This window comes from Tiliqua scincoides, chromosome 2 (genome assembly GCF_035046505.1).
Source record: "Tiliqua scincoides isolate rTilSci1 chromosome 2, rTilSci1.hap2, whole genome shotgun sequence".
Taxonomy (NCBI): domain Eukaryota; kingdom Metazoa; phylum Chordata; class Lepidosauria; order Squamata; family Scincidae; genus Tiliqua; species Tiliqua scincoides.
The window spans coordinates 152,879,828-152,895,526 of NC_089822.1; the positions used below are offsets into that span (position 1 = coordinate 152,879,828).

A 15,699-nucleotide genomic window follows, 5' to 3' on the forward strand; every position below is an offset into this window, starting at 1 on the left:
CAAATTTGTCAACCCAAGCCTGGTCAGTAATATCATAGGGACCAGCCTCTTTAAAGATGTTTATTGGTCATATACAAAATAAAGAATGCTTCATATCAACAAACATACACTATATACATAAATAAATTAACAACACCTCCACTGGGGCTGCGGCAACAAATCCCCAACAGTTATCATCAGATATCTACAGATTGAAAAAGGACAATAATTTAGCAATAAATACTGATTAATTAGTTGGACTCTACTTTGTACAAGAGAGCCCCAGGACTTGACAATATGCTATTACACCCCTGGCACATAGAATTAATCTCCAGTTCTATTAGCTTTGGAGACAGAGATTCTTTATCAGAATACTCCTCCCTCCCCTTTTAAAAAACAGTTTGAAGCAGCAGTAAATTTATCATCTTGTAAGGACCCCATCCTCAATATCCAAAGGATGGGGTGGAGCAGCCCTCTGCTCAACTTATTAAGTGCTTTAAATATTATTTATCTTGTTTCTCCATAATATTCCAGTTTGGCAAAGGGTGTAATAAACTCAGAGCAAACTGCAGGTGAGGGTAAGGGCAAGAACAAGTAGCATTTAGTTTGGAACCACTTGGGGATCTCAATTCCTCTTGCCTTAGCCAGGCAGAACCATACGTTCACTGGAAATGAGTACTCTCTCAGCAACTACATAGTGTCTCTCATTCATACAGATCACAGTCACAAGCATCCAGAGTTCATATACATCAGTTAATAGAAGGGGGGGTGTGAGGAGAAGATTCCTCCTCATCACTTGGAAGACCTTGCCTGAAGCTCATAGCTAGGCTGCATGAGATCCTCTTCTGGTCTCTCTGCATAACAAAGAGCAAAACTCTGTTTTAGCAGCCAGTTACCAATTTCTTTATCAGAGACAGCAGCAATGTTACCAAACAGGAAAGGAATATTCCTGTGAATCCTTATTCTTAGTGACAAAAATATAGCTTGAAACATCAGGAAAATGCAAGAAGAGGGGGGTCTGCCAGTAAATGCTTCTATCAGCAGGAAATGAAAAGGTACCTACAATTCTGACAGAGTAAATTTTTGTCAATATCCAGGCATATAAAATACATTAATTCCATTGTAGGTGTTGTAAAGAGATGCCATCCTGCAACTTCTCTGGAGTGTGCCAAGTGCACAAGGAACATAAAAATGAACATTGACACAAGAAATACCAGAGATGCAGTGTCTTATAGGCACATGAGCACACAGGTGCATGGGCATGCACGCACACACGCACACAGCCAACCCAAGAGCACATTCCCCAAGTGCAAACTGTGAGCAGTCTCCACCCAGGCCCACGTCTCAAATGCCCTCGCTCCCAGCCTGCAGTCTACCCTTTACTTTTCTGGAGAGAAATTGTTTCATTATCCAATAGATCACTTTGACACAGTTCACCACGACATAAATGAGCCCCCCTCCCCCCCCAAGCCAGCCACATGTGGGCGGAATTACACTTCATGGGTTTGCTCTGCAGCCAGGTAGAAAGCAAAGCTCCCCACCTGCTGCACCAAACAAAATGCCCCATAGGAAAGAGGAGAAATAAAAAACACAACACCCTTCACAGCAGGAAAACCAAACAAACAAGCACCTTGAAAACAAGAACCATCACACTCTGAACACTATATACCAGAAAGAGAAATCAAGGGGAAGGGCTTGAGAAGGGCACCTGGGATAGGAAGAACACAGGAAGAACTCATGAATACTAGAAGCAGACAGACTGGAAATGGGCAAGGGAAAATGAGAGGCGTGAAGGGTCCCTGGGTGTCAGAAGATCCCCCATTTTAGTCCTTCACATATTCCAAAACCAAAACATACTCAATACACCCCCAATTATATGCATGGTTAAGTACCTGAACTTTCTCCAACCCTGGCTGCAGACAGCTTCCAACTTCTGGAGGCTTTCAGGAGGACACTCTAGGCATAGACCTTCAGCACAGACCCCTCATGCTATCTGTAATTTAAGTGGAGAAGTGTACGAAGCAGCAATGGAAGCCTAGCCATCTCTAAGGAGCAGGTACTGGAGTTAAGAATTCTTTAAGATGGCAGGATCACAACAGCATTTAGATTTAAGCAAGCCAGCAAAGATTTCGGAACTATTCATTTTGCTGAAAAGATGCTTCTGACCCAGAAAGGCAACCCTGCCAAAGCACATCAATACTCAAGCTGGAATTATAAAAATGTGAAGTTTGGCCCCATCAGAGATCTCCTGCTTTCCATGGGCCTGTAAGGAAACACAGTACAGTGACTATACCAATATTAACAGGAAAGGCAGATTCTGGAGGTCGAACAGCAATCATCTAGAATTTGCTAGATGTGAGCTCAGCCATCCAGCCCATGTAACTGCCCTTCATGAAACTCTCAAAGGCAAACTATGTTCAGGAGACCTAAAATTTCATTTTAGTCCCTACCCCTTCCTTGTCAATTTGGTGACCAGAAAACCCAAGTTACATGCTATCGTGGCTTGCAAATTTGACAGGTACAAATAAATATTGCTTACTCAGATCACAATTGTTTGGTTTTCACAAAATTTGGATTTCTTTGGCAAGGACTAGAAAGTGGAAGGCAATGGAAGGAAGAAAGATGTGCACAGCTTAAGAGACGGAGGAAATGAGATGTAAAGAGAAATAGAGGGATATAAAACAAAAGGGAGGAAATCTCTGGCCACAGCAGTCCCACACAGAAACCAATGGAGACCTAAGGTTTTAAACCATGGGTGACAAAGCAAGCACTGGGACTTTACTAGACCCTCTTCAGGACCAATATGGTCCACAGCACTCCTAACAAAGTCCCCACAGTTTGATCATTTTCATGGTCAGAAATCTTATGGCCTTAGTAGGCCAAAACTATCAGCTTGCCGATTCATGTACCAGTTCCTTCAAAATTTGCACTGTGGAGTAGCATGCCATGTGCAAGTATGAATTTTGGAGAAATCTGCAGCCAAAGTAAACATGCGTTCATACCAGAGCTCCATGCTCTCTTTGCAGTTTGTCCTCCTTTGCTCCTGTACATTCAGGAGTTGCTGTCTGCAGTCTACATATGCAAAGAGGAGCACAGAAATACCTCAGACTGCCATCTCAAAAGGCAGGCTGGGACTGACAAGCACCATTGCTGATGCAGAGAAGCCTGAGCCTACTATTTCAAGTGGCAAGCTTGCAGTGGGACAAAGTTCCTTGGAGTGAGGAAGTTTGCCAAGAACCTTGACAGAAAGATCTTCTTTTAAAGCTCTCTTTCCCCCCTGCCTGGGAGATTCTCCAGGCTGTAAAACTCTTGCAGTAAGAAGGCAAAAGAAAGAGGACCCTTGGTAATTTAGTTTCACCAAATTGGAAGGCAGAACATAGTTTTCACCAAACAAACAAAAAAAGGTGTTAGGTGCTGTTCCTGGGCAGCTGACTGATTGAGATTTGATCCTTTAACACATTTGGATTGAACACCTCACTCCAATTTAACAGGTATTCATCTGTTTCCTGAAACCATGAGGCCTAGAATTTGTGGAAGTGTCAGCTGAGGTTTTCACAAACCTGTTTCAGCCAAAACTCTGGTTCCTGCCAATCAATTATTTAACCAGCATAATAGCCCAAGTAGTTCTCAAAAGGTTCTCTGCTGCCACCCCAGGGTTCAACAGCCATCACTAGCTATGCTGGCTGCTAAGGGCACTGTTTTCTAGGCAACACGTAAATGCTCACATGGAGAGTTATTCTAATATATACAGCTAAGGTCACAGTACATCCCTTCTTGGTAAAGGGACTACCACCTGCTCCATGTGGACCAATTATTTCTGCATAGCACCACAGAGGGCAACTATCACTGTTTTAAAAGAAACTAGTTGCTGGCCACTTTCCAGGACTCATCATAGCTCCTTCATATCAACTAGAGGGTAGCCTTCCAGAAGACAACACAGTGAAGCTGGGCTTTCCTGGGTCACAGTGACTACCATACACACATTAGCCCTTATGCCATTTTCAGCTCAGCTTCCCAAATTCTTCCCAATATGCCCTAAAAGAGAACAGCTGGGGGAAGGAAATGACGATAGCACAGGCAGCAAAAAAAATCCTGCCCTAGGAGTGAACCAGCAGTGATGATAGCTCTAGCCCAATCTTAAGAAACACTGGTTCTTTTTACCCATTTGTAAAATATGTTGCCTTCTTCAGTCATTGCTTCATGTTCCTGCTTAATGAGCAGCGGCCTCCTTAATCTCCCTGTTACAGCATTAGATTGGACCTTTGGAGGAAATAAGGAAGCAAACTGGGATGTGCAACATGGAAGAATGCAACTGTGTCCAATAGCTAATTGAGTAACACCTTAGAAGAACCAACTGACCTCAGTTTTCAGGGGTCAAGAAGAGATTCCTTCAGACAGATAACCCTCTCGTGAAACAGAGCCTTCAGAAGGGCATCTGCCATAGACCAAGAAAAACCCTGCACTCAGCCCAGGAAAAGCAAAAAGAATGCTCACAGGACATCCACACAGCAAAGATGGCCATTGGCACCATCACATCACAGCGCCACACAAGACCTCAGAGCACAGACAATTCAACACAACAGGAGCACAAAAGAAGCAGGCGAGGAGTTCAAGAATAAGTCACTTTTGGTACAATTGCAAAAAGATATCAAACAGGACTAGCCTTTTTTTGTTTTGTTTTTTCCTACATTATTTATAAATAAAGTCTGATAACTCTTTATAAAAACCAACCTCATAGCCACAAAGACTTAGCGAGAAACTTTTAAAAGCTGCTTTTTTTTTTTTTTTTAAGGTAGCCAAGTCTCCGAGAATATGACAAATCAAATATTCTCACCCTTTCAGGTTAAAAAGGAGACTCTTCAATACAAGTTCTTCATCCAATTTTAGTTTTGAAACTTAGATCATTTAATAATTCTTAAAATGAATGTTTCTCTTTTAAATAAAGGGCTATTTAAACCACATAAACTGGTTGTGTAAACCATCACACTAGAGACACTTGATACTCTCCAAACACAGGAAACAACTAGTGATTTTGGTCTTGTTCAGTGCAACACATTAGGGACAAAACTGCCTGCAGACACTATGGCATAACCTGCCTTCTCCCTGGCAGGCAGGCTACAACAGTGCCCATTTCCTGGCTCCTTTCCCTTTCTTTGCAGCACAGACACCAGGAAACTGCAGTTTTGCCCCTTTCTTCCCCCTTTAGGAAAAGTCCTAAAGAATCCCACCTTTAAACATAAAAGGCGCAACTAGATGTTAATATAAAAATGGTTACACAAACGATCCCCATTATACCCACGGTTACCAAGCAATTTACAAGCAGCACACGGGACAGCTGACACAGAACCCTGGAAGAATGGTATAAATCATCAGAAGATACTGACAGCAGGTCTTCCAACTTTCTATGACCTCTGCCCTCCCTTTTGGGCTATTCCGCCCCAAGAATTTATTCCATGCTGCTGAGAATCTCTTTGGCTAGAGTACCGAGGTCCTTCAGTCTCTGTTCCCAGAATACCCCTGGGTAGAAGGTTCTGCTCACACAGAAGGGTTGCATTACCATCAGTCACACCAACCAGAACAAAGCTAAAAACAAAGGGACTGTGGTGACAAGCAGGCCAGCATGTGCCTGTGTGGGCTGGGCCATCTGGGAGAGGGTTGTGCTTTGGGGATTCCGGATGAGCTTTGTGCCTAACTGCCCTGCACACACAAGCCCAGGCAGTGCTCGTTTCACTAAGACCGGGCGTCCGTTTTGGATTTCACTATCGTGATGACGCTGGTGGTGGCAACCTTGCCAGGCACGAGGGGCCCCATGCTGGAAGCAAGTGGACCCCGGGCAGGAGTGACAGGGCTCCGAGCCACGGTCCGGGCGAAGTTCTGCAGTGCCTCGTACTTGGAGCGCAGGGCATCAAGTTCCATTTTCATGCTGGCATTCTCTGAAGCCAACTTCTCCACTTCCTGCTGAAGTTCTGCCTTCTGCTTCTCCAGCTCCTCCTTCTGCGTCACCCTCTTGACACGGCAGCTGGCAGCATAACCCCTGTTCTTCAGGGTCCGCCGGCGTTGCTTGAGCTGTATTATCTCCTCCTTCGACAATCCCCGCAGATGCTGGTTCAGCTCCCGCACAGACATGGTCACCAGCTCTTCATCTGTCAAGCTGGTCCCATTCTCACCTGGCTCCCGCTTCACCTGCAGGAACAGAAGGAGCACATGCATCACTGGAGTTCTGGTCACAGGCACTCATAGCTAAACCCCAGTTTTGCCCCATTACCTTCAAGGCTTTGTTTCCTTTGTTGGGGGTCGTCATAACACGCAAGCCTTTGCAATCAGATTCTGCAAAAAAGAGAGTGGTTGGAGGTCAAACTCAGTTTCCAGAGTACTCCTTCACAGATACCAATTTATCTGGTCCAGCAACTGGACAGAGAAAGTGGTCAGGGTTCACTGTTGGAATGAGTTCCCACATGTTCCATGCAGAATGAACCAAACTGAGGGACTTACAAGAGCTCCCGAACACTTCTGTCCCTGCCAGCCCCACAGCTCCCTATAAAACTTAAAGGCAAATGGCAAAGGAGGGGGGATTAAGAACCCTGGGAGGAGCCAGAGCAGGATGAAGCCACATTTAAAAATAGCCTGGCAGCCAGGGTCCTGCACGGCTGTGCCGAGCCAGTCATGCTGACTCAGCATACTAGCAGCCTTGCTCACAGAACACGCCTTATAGTATAACCCAGCAGGAGAGTTGCAGTTCAAGAGGCTTGCCAGAGAATCAGATGGGTCCCTTTCTATGCTGCCACCAAAGCTAAATGAGCTATTAGGAATCCCATGAACTACAGAAAGGGACTGGGGGGCATTTTTCCAGGGTATTCTGTTATATAACCTGGTGCACACTGTTAGCCCATCTTGCCAAAACAGCTCCTTTGTCTGGGAAATACTGTGCAGTGAGTAGGGAACGGAACATCTCTCCCTGCATCTGCATCTCTCCCTAGGCAGAGAGTAGGGAACGGAAGCAAAGAGATGGTGATGATGAACATTAGAAGCCTAGAAAACTTGGCTAGGCTAAAGCATGTGCTATAAATGGAAGAAACTGGCTACTAAAAACAGAACTTACTCCCCTTGCCATACTTCTGATCATGTCTGATCTCTTTTTAATCTTTCACCACTAATGTTGGGAGTAGAGGTGGGGAGAGGAATGCAAACACACACAAAAGCAATTATTTGTATTTATCTAACCTTTATTGGCATAAAAGCAGTTGTCTGTGTGAGTTTTCAATGACCAGGAGGGAACATCTGCTGACCTCCTATCTAAATTGTTTTCACACGACTTGGCAACAAGACACCAGATTTGTATGCCCACCAAATACTTTTCCCCCCAGCATTTTCATTTTTTAAATGTAGAGCTATGAAAGTCAGACCCAGTTATGCTAAGTCATTCCATTAGCTTACTGCATTCATGTCATATTGTTCCAAAACTTCCAGAACATGGAAGTGGCACCACTAGGGAAATATGTGCCAACCATATTTAGACTCTTGCTGGCAGGTTTTATTTGCTTGAAGCTTAAGGCTCTCAGGATTCCAACCGTTATGATTTCAGAAAAAAGCTTGAGAAGTATAGCCAGGCTTTATTCTTTTTAAACCTCAGGAACCTGAAGGCAATTAAAAACCATAAAACCACCACTACACCGATTATGCATCCTTATTTCATAATTTCAACACCCATTGTCTGTTTAAGTCTAGGTGGGAGGAATGCTAACATTTAGCACTACATTACTAGCATTCACAAGGGAATGCAAATATGTCTGTGAGCAAGTTTATGCCATGTACAAACCATAACCTTAGTTATGGGACTACCAATTCCAAAAGATTATTGGAGTCATCTTTTCTAGTTTCAAACTAGGATGCTCAAGCATCTCAAAACGTCATTAAGACAAAATCCTGGCATCTAGTATATTAAGCAGTGAAAATGCTATGCACTTTACAATAATTCTGATGCATCTAGAAATAAGCCACTTTGCCAATCTGTATAAGTTAGAATTGCCCACCTCATTTAACAGAGCAGAAGAAAGCAGGATTCTGACATTCTGTCCTTAAGATGCAACCTGAAACTTACAAGCCTAGCTGCAGTACTTTCTTCTACAGAAAACCTGAGATCTTAGCAAGAGAGGAGTTGTGTCTTGCAGGTCAAATGTAGCCCAACCATACAAATGCACACAGTACCAGGCATTAGTAGGTACTCTATCTCTGGCACAGCTCAGAAGCCACAGTTGTTCCCTAGGCAAGAAGAAAATCTGCTGCTCTGGCCTGGGCTGTGTCGGAGATACATCTAGACAAGGGGTGTTTTTACATCCACCTCCTACCAAGCACAACATCAGCACTTACATGGCATAATAAATGCTTCTCCCACACAGCCCATGTCCTTGTTTGTTAAATGCATAAAACATCAGTTCACATTTATAGCAGAGAATTAAGACAAGCTAGTGTCAGCAAAAGCCAAGCAACAGTCCCCTAGCAGCACCCCCAGAAGGGATGGCTTCAGCGCTTTCCAAGATCACTAATAGGCAAGCAACAACTTGGATATTCCTACAGCACTGAACAACTGCTGACAAGCAAAGTGCTTATGCCCAAAGGACACTGCTGTGGTCACTGATTAAAGGCTTACTGTACTGTCACACAGTGAGCCCCAACTGTCTTCCTAAGGGGATCCACCAACTTATTTGTCAGTTCCAAAGAAAAAAAAAGGTTCTAAAACAATTACTGATCCTAAAGTGACACAGTTTGTCATGTGATGCTATTCCACACCACCACCAAGGTCTCGGATTCAGAGAAGACAAGGACAGATGCAGCACTGTCATCTCCTACAAACAAAAATCATAACATAAAAGCCTTCCTCTAACATTATAACACTGTTTTAAAAACCATACTATTTCAATACTGGCTCAAGGCATGCAAGGTACACCTTCCAGTGTAAAACATTTTGCTTTCATTTTACCAATTTTGTTCTGTCTAAGAACCTGTTTGCAGTCATAGCTCTCCAGGAGCAGAATTGTAAATTGAAAGTTGTCTGTTCAGTCACAGTGAAGATACTCTAACCAAACTTCTTCTCCTGTTATATGTTTTACTTGTGAGACAGCAGAGAGCATGTTAAGCACCACTGCTTGTGCTCACATGAAAACTGAAAGTTTCCAATCAATCTTATACCCATGAATCCAGCACAAATAAGGATCTCCTTACATTCACAGTACCAAGGATAAGTGATATTCAACTGAAATTCCAGGGAAAATACTAACTTGGGGGGAAAGTAACATGCTTAGTGCCAAGCCTACTTGGTAAGTCCTCCGAGATGACAAATCCAGGTATTCAATATGTGCTAATCAGTGCTGAAAATGCAGTTCAGCAACTGAGGAGACAATACAGAAGAATGTGGCCTGGGAGGAGTCACTGCTTGCAGTCTGTCCTCACCATGTGGGAAATGATATGAACAAGAAATGGGACACAGCAATGAGCCCTAATGACTCTCATGGAATGACATAAAATACGATACAAAATCTCCATAACAAATTAAGAACTTAAAATCCTATGGTGTGTCAAATAAGGAAGAGGAATGTTTATTCTGTGTCCAAGGCAAGCATAATCTGTGCTATTAGAAGATTCAGTTAAGAAGGCTCATGAAAAGCCATCAAGAGATGGGAAAACCTACCAAAACTTTTGCTTTCCATACCCAAGGGCAAAGCACATACGCTGGGCAACACTGGGCCCTTTCTACAGCCCTGACCACAGAGACCGTTAATGTATGTGAGAAGGACAGCCAGAGAGAACTGGCATCCAGACAGAGATAAACTTGGTCTAACTCTCCAGACTGCTGATTTCTCAGCTTTTTGACAGCTTCCCGAAGAAAGATCACACTGGAAAGTGCCAAGTGCGACGGCTGCAAAGGAAAAAAGTGCAGCCTCAACACATTTTGCCAGAACTCAAAAGGCCTGCACTCAGCACAAGCACCACCAATTCTTTGCTCACAACAGCACTGACAGCAAGTGCATGATTCAACACAGGCCCCATTCTCAACATTCCTGATTCACAGAGCTGTGCCATCAAAGCAGTGTAAACACAGTGACGTCACCCATTCCAGCAGCACAGCCCCATCATAGAAGGCCCAGCTGTAAAGGATGAAATAGTAGTGGGGCATGACAACAAGGGAGAACTAGGAGCTGGGACAACAGCCTGCATTGGGTATAGCACAAAGACCAGTTTCATAACTACTCTGTACCTGGGTAAAACCTATCCAGACCATCATACAATAAAGTTTTCCAGCAATCCTAAATGTGCATTGTTCTCTTTTTGTTAGAGTATTTAACCTAGCAAAGAAACTTGAAAGCAGGTGCTTAGCCAGTAAAATCTCCAGCAGCAATCACTCACCAGAGAATTCTGCCTTCCTTAAGTAGTCATGACCAGTTCCTGGCAGAGTTTTCCCCAATACTCTGACATGTACAAAACAATGCAGAAATCCTTTTCATGAGTGTGCTTCTTACTCAGTACAGCTGAAGGGGATAGGGACCCATTAATCAGAAATTAAAGCTCTCTGTACACACTCTTAGAAGATCACCACACTCACATTGTTACTATCATTGAAAAGCTAGTCATGCTCGCAACTAAAACATAATTTGCTCATCTGTCCCTACACTTTTAAATCATTCTTTGTGAGTTTCTTGTTTCACACCTTTGTTGTGCTTCCCTTTTGCCACAAGACAAAATAAGTCATAGCAATAATTTAAATATTCCATGAACACATTAAGTCCATATTGCAGACTCATAGGCACCAAAACGGGAAACAAGACAGGCTGCGCACCACCGCCTACCTTACTACTATGAGACCTGGAACAAAACGGATTTCTCTCTCCCACAGTTCCTCCACAGAGAGAGTAAGAATTGCCTGTGCGCCCCATATTTGAGGATACAGTGTTGCAGGAGAACTGTTTTCGTTTTGAAGCCTACATTGCCTCCACTCACTTTAGTTGGGAAAGTACATGAGATCGAGGATATGCAGAAAGCTATTCCATCTACAAAGTAGTGAATAACTTGCCCATCCCCAGCAGCTAAGCCACTAGGAGACTGGTAGAGGACAGGCTGCCCTCCAGAGTTGTGGCTGTAAATGACGGAATGCTTCAGCTAGCTTTGCTGAGAAGACTTCCCATTAGGGACTCAGCAGAGGACACCCTGCACTTGTTGCACAGACGTGCTTTGTTGCACAAATCAGCAGAATGCTTTACAGGCTCCGAACAGAGATCTGCATTTCTGTGCAGGTGAGAGCAGACAAAGCTCCTTCACAGAGCCCTTGAGAAGGTCTCACAAAGGCAACATGGACAAGAAGAGAAGTGGCAGTTTCAGGACCTCCTGTTTGATGGAGGCTGTAAAACTAGCCGAAAGGCAGAAGGGCCGAGACCCCCAGGAACACAAGAGGATAGAGAATGCGAACTGCAAGAACCAGCCCCCCCACCATCCATGAGAGTTCTTAGGAAAGGATCGCTCAAAGTTTTGCCAAACATCCATGCACCCTATGCCATGCCACACACAGAGAGCTGCACTTTTATCACAACATCTGAAACACAAGAAAGAAACAAAAGCTCAGGCTGACCCCATTCCCAGTCAGCTCTTCTCTGCCTTAGGGCCCTGTCAGAAGATGAGTCAGCAGGTCACCCCTCTCCCAACCAGCCACCCCTTTTAACAGGTCCCCCCAGCCCCACCGCCCTTTGTGCAGCATATACCTAGCAGTGACCTCATGTTGATGAGTCAGCAGTGTCTGGGCTCCGCATGCAGAAGGCCGTGCCAGGGGAGAGGAGGGCTGAGCCCAGTCGCTCGGGTGCTCCGCGTTCTCCCGATCTCCCCTTCCCTGAGCCCCACCCGACAGGCACGCTGCTCTCTCCCCACCCAGACACCTGATGAGTCAGCACGACGAGCCCTTCAGTCACAGACATGGCTGCACAACACAGGGAGCACCCAGGGAGAGGCACGAGGGTGCGGAGAGGGGCTGCCCCCTACCCAGGTGAGGCGGGGGAGACAGATCCACCCTGCAGGACTGAGGGGCGCGGACCCCGGTGACTCCCCCCGCCAGACCCACCACTTAAGGACAAAAGTGGACCAATAAGGAGCCAGGAAAAACGGGCGGGGTGATGTTTTTCTCCTGCCAGCGGCGGCCGTGGGGGGGGGGGGACAAGGACCACCCGCCACAGACCCCTCAAGGAAGAGCGGGGGGAAGACCCCCACACCCGCCCACCTGTCAACAGCCACACAACGAGGCCGACAAGCGAGGAAGGCGCAGCGCAAGAGACGGGGGGGGGCTCGGAAGGACTCACCTGGGCGACCCACCTCTGTCCCTTCCCGCCACCAGCGGGGGGCCGCGCGCTCCGTCAACATCGACCGCCCCCCAAATGGAAGCGCTCCACTTCGAGGAGCCGCGTCCCGCTCCCTCCCCCTCCCGCGTGCAAGGGGGGCACGCCCGCCCCCCGCCAAGGGAAGCCAGGCAGCCTCCACCACCCGCGCAACCGCTCACCCTCCGCTCAGTGCCGCCGGGGGGGGAGCCGGGGCGGGGCGGGGGGAAGGCCGCCACGCAGAGAGGGACCGAGAGTCCGGGGTCCGCCGCTGCCGCCGCCGCTCACGGACGCGTCACGTGATGTTTGGGTCACGTGCTTCCATTCATGAAGCCGCCCGGCGCAACCGCCCCGAGCCTTAAAGGGGAGGCGCCCGGAGGGGGCTTTTTGGACCCTGCATACACATATAGATAGGAAGTTAATAAAGGTGGCGGTTGGCGGGGAGGGAGTTGGAGGCTCACGTGGCGAGCAGGAGAGGAAGAGCGCGAGGCGGACGAGGCCCTCGCTGGGCACGGAAGCCGCCCCTTCCCCACCCGAGGGGCCTCAGGGCAAGGGAGCTTGCAGCCCAAGCCCGTGCGTGTCTACTCAGAAGTAAGTCCCACTGAGTTCAGTGGGGCTGACTCCCAGGTAAGTGTGTAAGATTGCAGCCTTAGGCTGCAAGGGAGAAGGCGCCAGGGGGAGCAAGGGCGAAGGGACTGACTTCTGAGGAGACCTGCCTAGGAGGGGGCTCTGGGGCTGCAGTCCCAGCCACATTTCCTGGGAGGAAGCCCCACTGACTCCCCTGGGACTGACTTCTGAGTAGCTGTGCAGTTTTGCCAGATTCCCACCCCAGCTCCGCCTGGAGAATTATGCCCACTTTGAGCTCCTTAGCTCCCCTTCTTTCCTCAAAAATGATCCTAGTTCTGCCTGCAGCACTGCTGGACCCCACCACCAGGGGAGCTCCTCTGTTCAACCTGCAGAGGTCCTCTCTCCTGCCAGCAGCCCCTTGGTCTTGGGCATGGCAGCCACACACCAACCTCCAGTGTCTCCAAAGTCCATTCACACATCAATCCATCAGTAGTTCCATTAGTTCCCCAGTCCATCAATCCAGTCTAAAGCTTTCCTCCTTCTAATACCCACACCAAATTCTCCCTTCATCAGGTGCTTTTATGCCTGAGGGCCCCAATGTCTTCAAGCTGCAGCAGCTGTGCAGCATACCTCTGCTGCATGCCCAGGCCTTAACCCTTAAAGGGGCCACTGCTGACACCACATCCTACCTCCTCGCCAGATCTTCCACGATTCCTGAGCCAAAAGAACAAAGAAATAGGGAATGGACACAGCCCCCCAAATTCACCTACAGCTGTGGAGACCATTTGCTACAGCTCAGGCAGGATTGTAACCTCTTACAAGTTTTAACTGCAGAGCTGCAGCTGCCACCTTCCAAACCCAGGCACTGAAAAGGCAAAGAAGCAGACCGCCATCACCAGGAGAGTTGTTAGAGGCCAGTACTTGACCTTAATAAGAACTTAAGAGGAACCCAACTGGATCAGGCCAAAGGCCTTCTAGTCTACCTTCCTGTATCTCACAGTGGCTCACCAAATGCCCCACAGAGCACTCAAGACAACAAGAGACCTGCATCCTGGTGCCCTCCCTTGCATCTGGCCTTCTGAGGTAGCCTACTTTGAAATCAGGAGGTTGCGCATTCCCATCACAGCTTGTAACCTGTGCTGGAGCTTTCCTCCAGAAATTTGTCCAGTCCCCTTCTAAAGACATCCAGGCCAGATGCCATCACCACATCCTGTGGCAAGGAGTTCCACAGACCAATTACACACTGGGTAAAGAATGCTGTGGGAACAATGTTGATCAGGCAAGATTTAAAGAGAAGGGGGGGAAGGATCACCTATGTCCTTGCCAGTATGGCAGAGCAGGTTGTCTAGTAAACTGCAACTGGAGAGAGACCTGCTTTAGGACCCAATCCTAACCAACTTTTCAGTGCCAGTGTAACCTCAATGCAAAAGGGAACAAACATTCCCTTACCTTAAGGCATTCCCTATGACTGCCTTCCCACTGCAGGATACAGCACAAGTCCCATTGGCACAGCTGCATCAGTGCTGGAAAGTTTGATAGTATTGGGCCTTCTTGCAACTTCTAAACCATATTGCAACTTTGTTGCAAAGAAAAGGATGATGGAGGGAAAGGAAGCACCACATACTTAATCCTGAGATCCTTGGATGAAAAATGTAATAAATGATTTTTTAAAAACCCTGAATGCTTGAGTTTGTCATGTTTATATTAAGAGAGATATTAATATTTTATTTGTTAAGGATATTTATTAAACAGTACATTGTTATGTTCCACCAATTATATCCTCCTATCCTATAAGATAGGTTGGGCTAAAGTGGCTAAGAGAGAACTTTAAGCTCAAGCCTTCCTAGTTCTAATCTAGGACATTCCCTGCTATGCTGCTTTGTTTTGTCACAATGACAGTGGCAATTTTGTCTTCATTTTGGTGTTTAGTAGTTTGCCCAGAGACACAGTGCATTTAAATCTTTTTTTTTTTTTAAATATAAAAAATCAGTTATATTCCCCACACCAAAAGGCCCTCTGGTATGTGCCTTTAAGTCCTGAATAACAACTCTCACTGCTGTTTCAGTGCGTCCAGGATGGAGGGATTGTGTTTGGAGGGCATCAGCTTTGTAATTGAAATTTGTCAGAGGTTGAAATCCTGCCCCAGTTGAGCAGATTGCTCTCTGTCAAAGATGTGGGGGCTGTCGCTCTCTCCTTCGTTTTCCTTTTGGTTCACAAAGATTAGAACAAATTTCCCATAGAATCTAATGGGAATCACTTCTTCCAGCCTGAAGGCCCTCTAGTGGAGAAGCCTCTATTTTAGTGCATTTCCTGTTCTGTATTCTGAATGAGGCTTCCTGGTTCATTTCCATTTATTTTGGTTTTTTTGTTATGTCTGGGTACATCAGATTGCTATCTAGAGCTTTGCCACAGTTTCATGGGCAGGCCCCATTTTGGTGATCTGCAAATCGTGTTGCAGTTGCCTCCAGCCCTTTGGAGACAAGTTAGAGGCAGCTTGGACCTCTACGATTTGGCCACAATAAATTCAGTCAAGACAACAAGGACCCTGGTGCAGTCATCAATCAGTTCACCATCCACATAGGATCCACTTAAGGAGCAATGGAATGCTTTCATAGATAAAACAGCTCAATCCAAAGAAGAATCTGGTTGCAGAATATGGGAGTGGCAATGCAACTCCTCCTCTCCTCATTGCCCTATTGCCTGCTTGGAGGAGAAACTTTGAACAGTGTGGGATGCTTATGTATGTGCCTCTGCTTGAGTGACAAAGACTATGCCAAGTGTATCTCACAGAGGTAGGCATGCC

The 15,699-nt window shown here is 46.4% G+C and overlaps 1 protein-coding gene across 2 annotated transcripts; it reads right to left on the reverse strand.

Annotated features, from left to right (window-relative positions):
- Positions 1-46: 46 nt before the first annotated feature.
- On the reverse strand, positions 47-12,596 carry MAFG (MAF bZIP transcription factor G). Of its 2 annotated transcripts, none has more exons than XM_066617793.1 (3): positions 12,512-12,596; positions 6,245-6,306; positions 47-6,162 (listed from the first exon to the last, which is right to left on the reverse strand). In XM_066617793.1, the coding sequence occupies exons 2-3, from the start codon at positions 6,278-6,280 to the stop codon at positions 5,710-5,712; spliced, it is 489 nt and encodes a 162-aa protein (XP_066473890.1). In that variant the 5' UTR covers positions 6,281-6,306; positions 12,512-12,596; the 3' UTR covers positions 47-5,709. The 2 variants fall into 2 exon arrangements, with proteins under 2 accessions (XP_066473890.1, XP_066473891.1); XM_066617794.1 differs by lacking the exon at positions 12,512-12,596 and adding an exon at positions 12,315-12,373.
- Between the last annotated feature and the right edge of the window lie 3,103 nt (positions 12,597-15,699).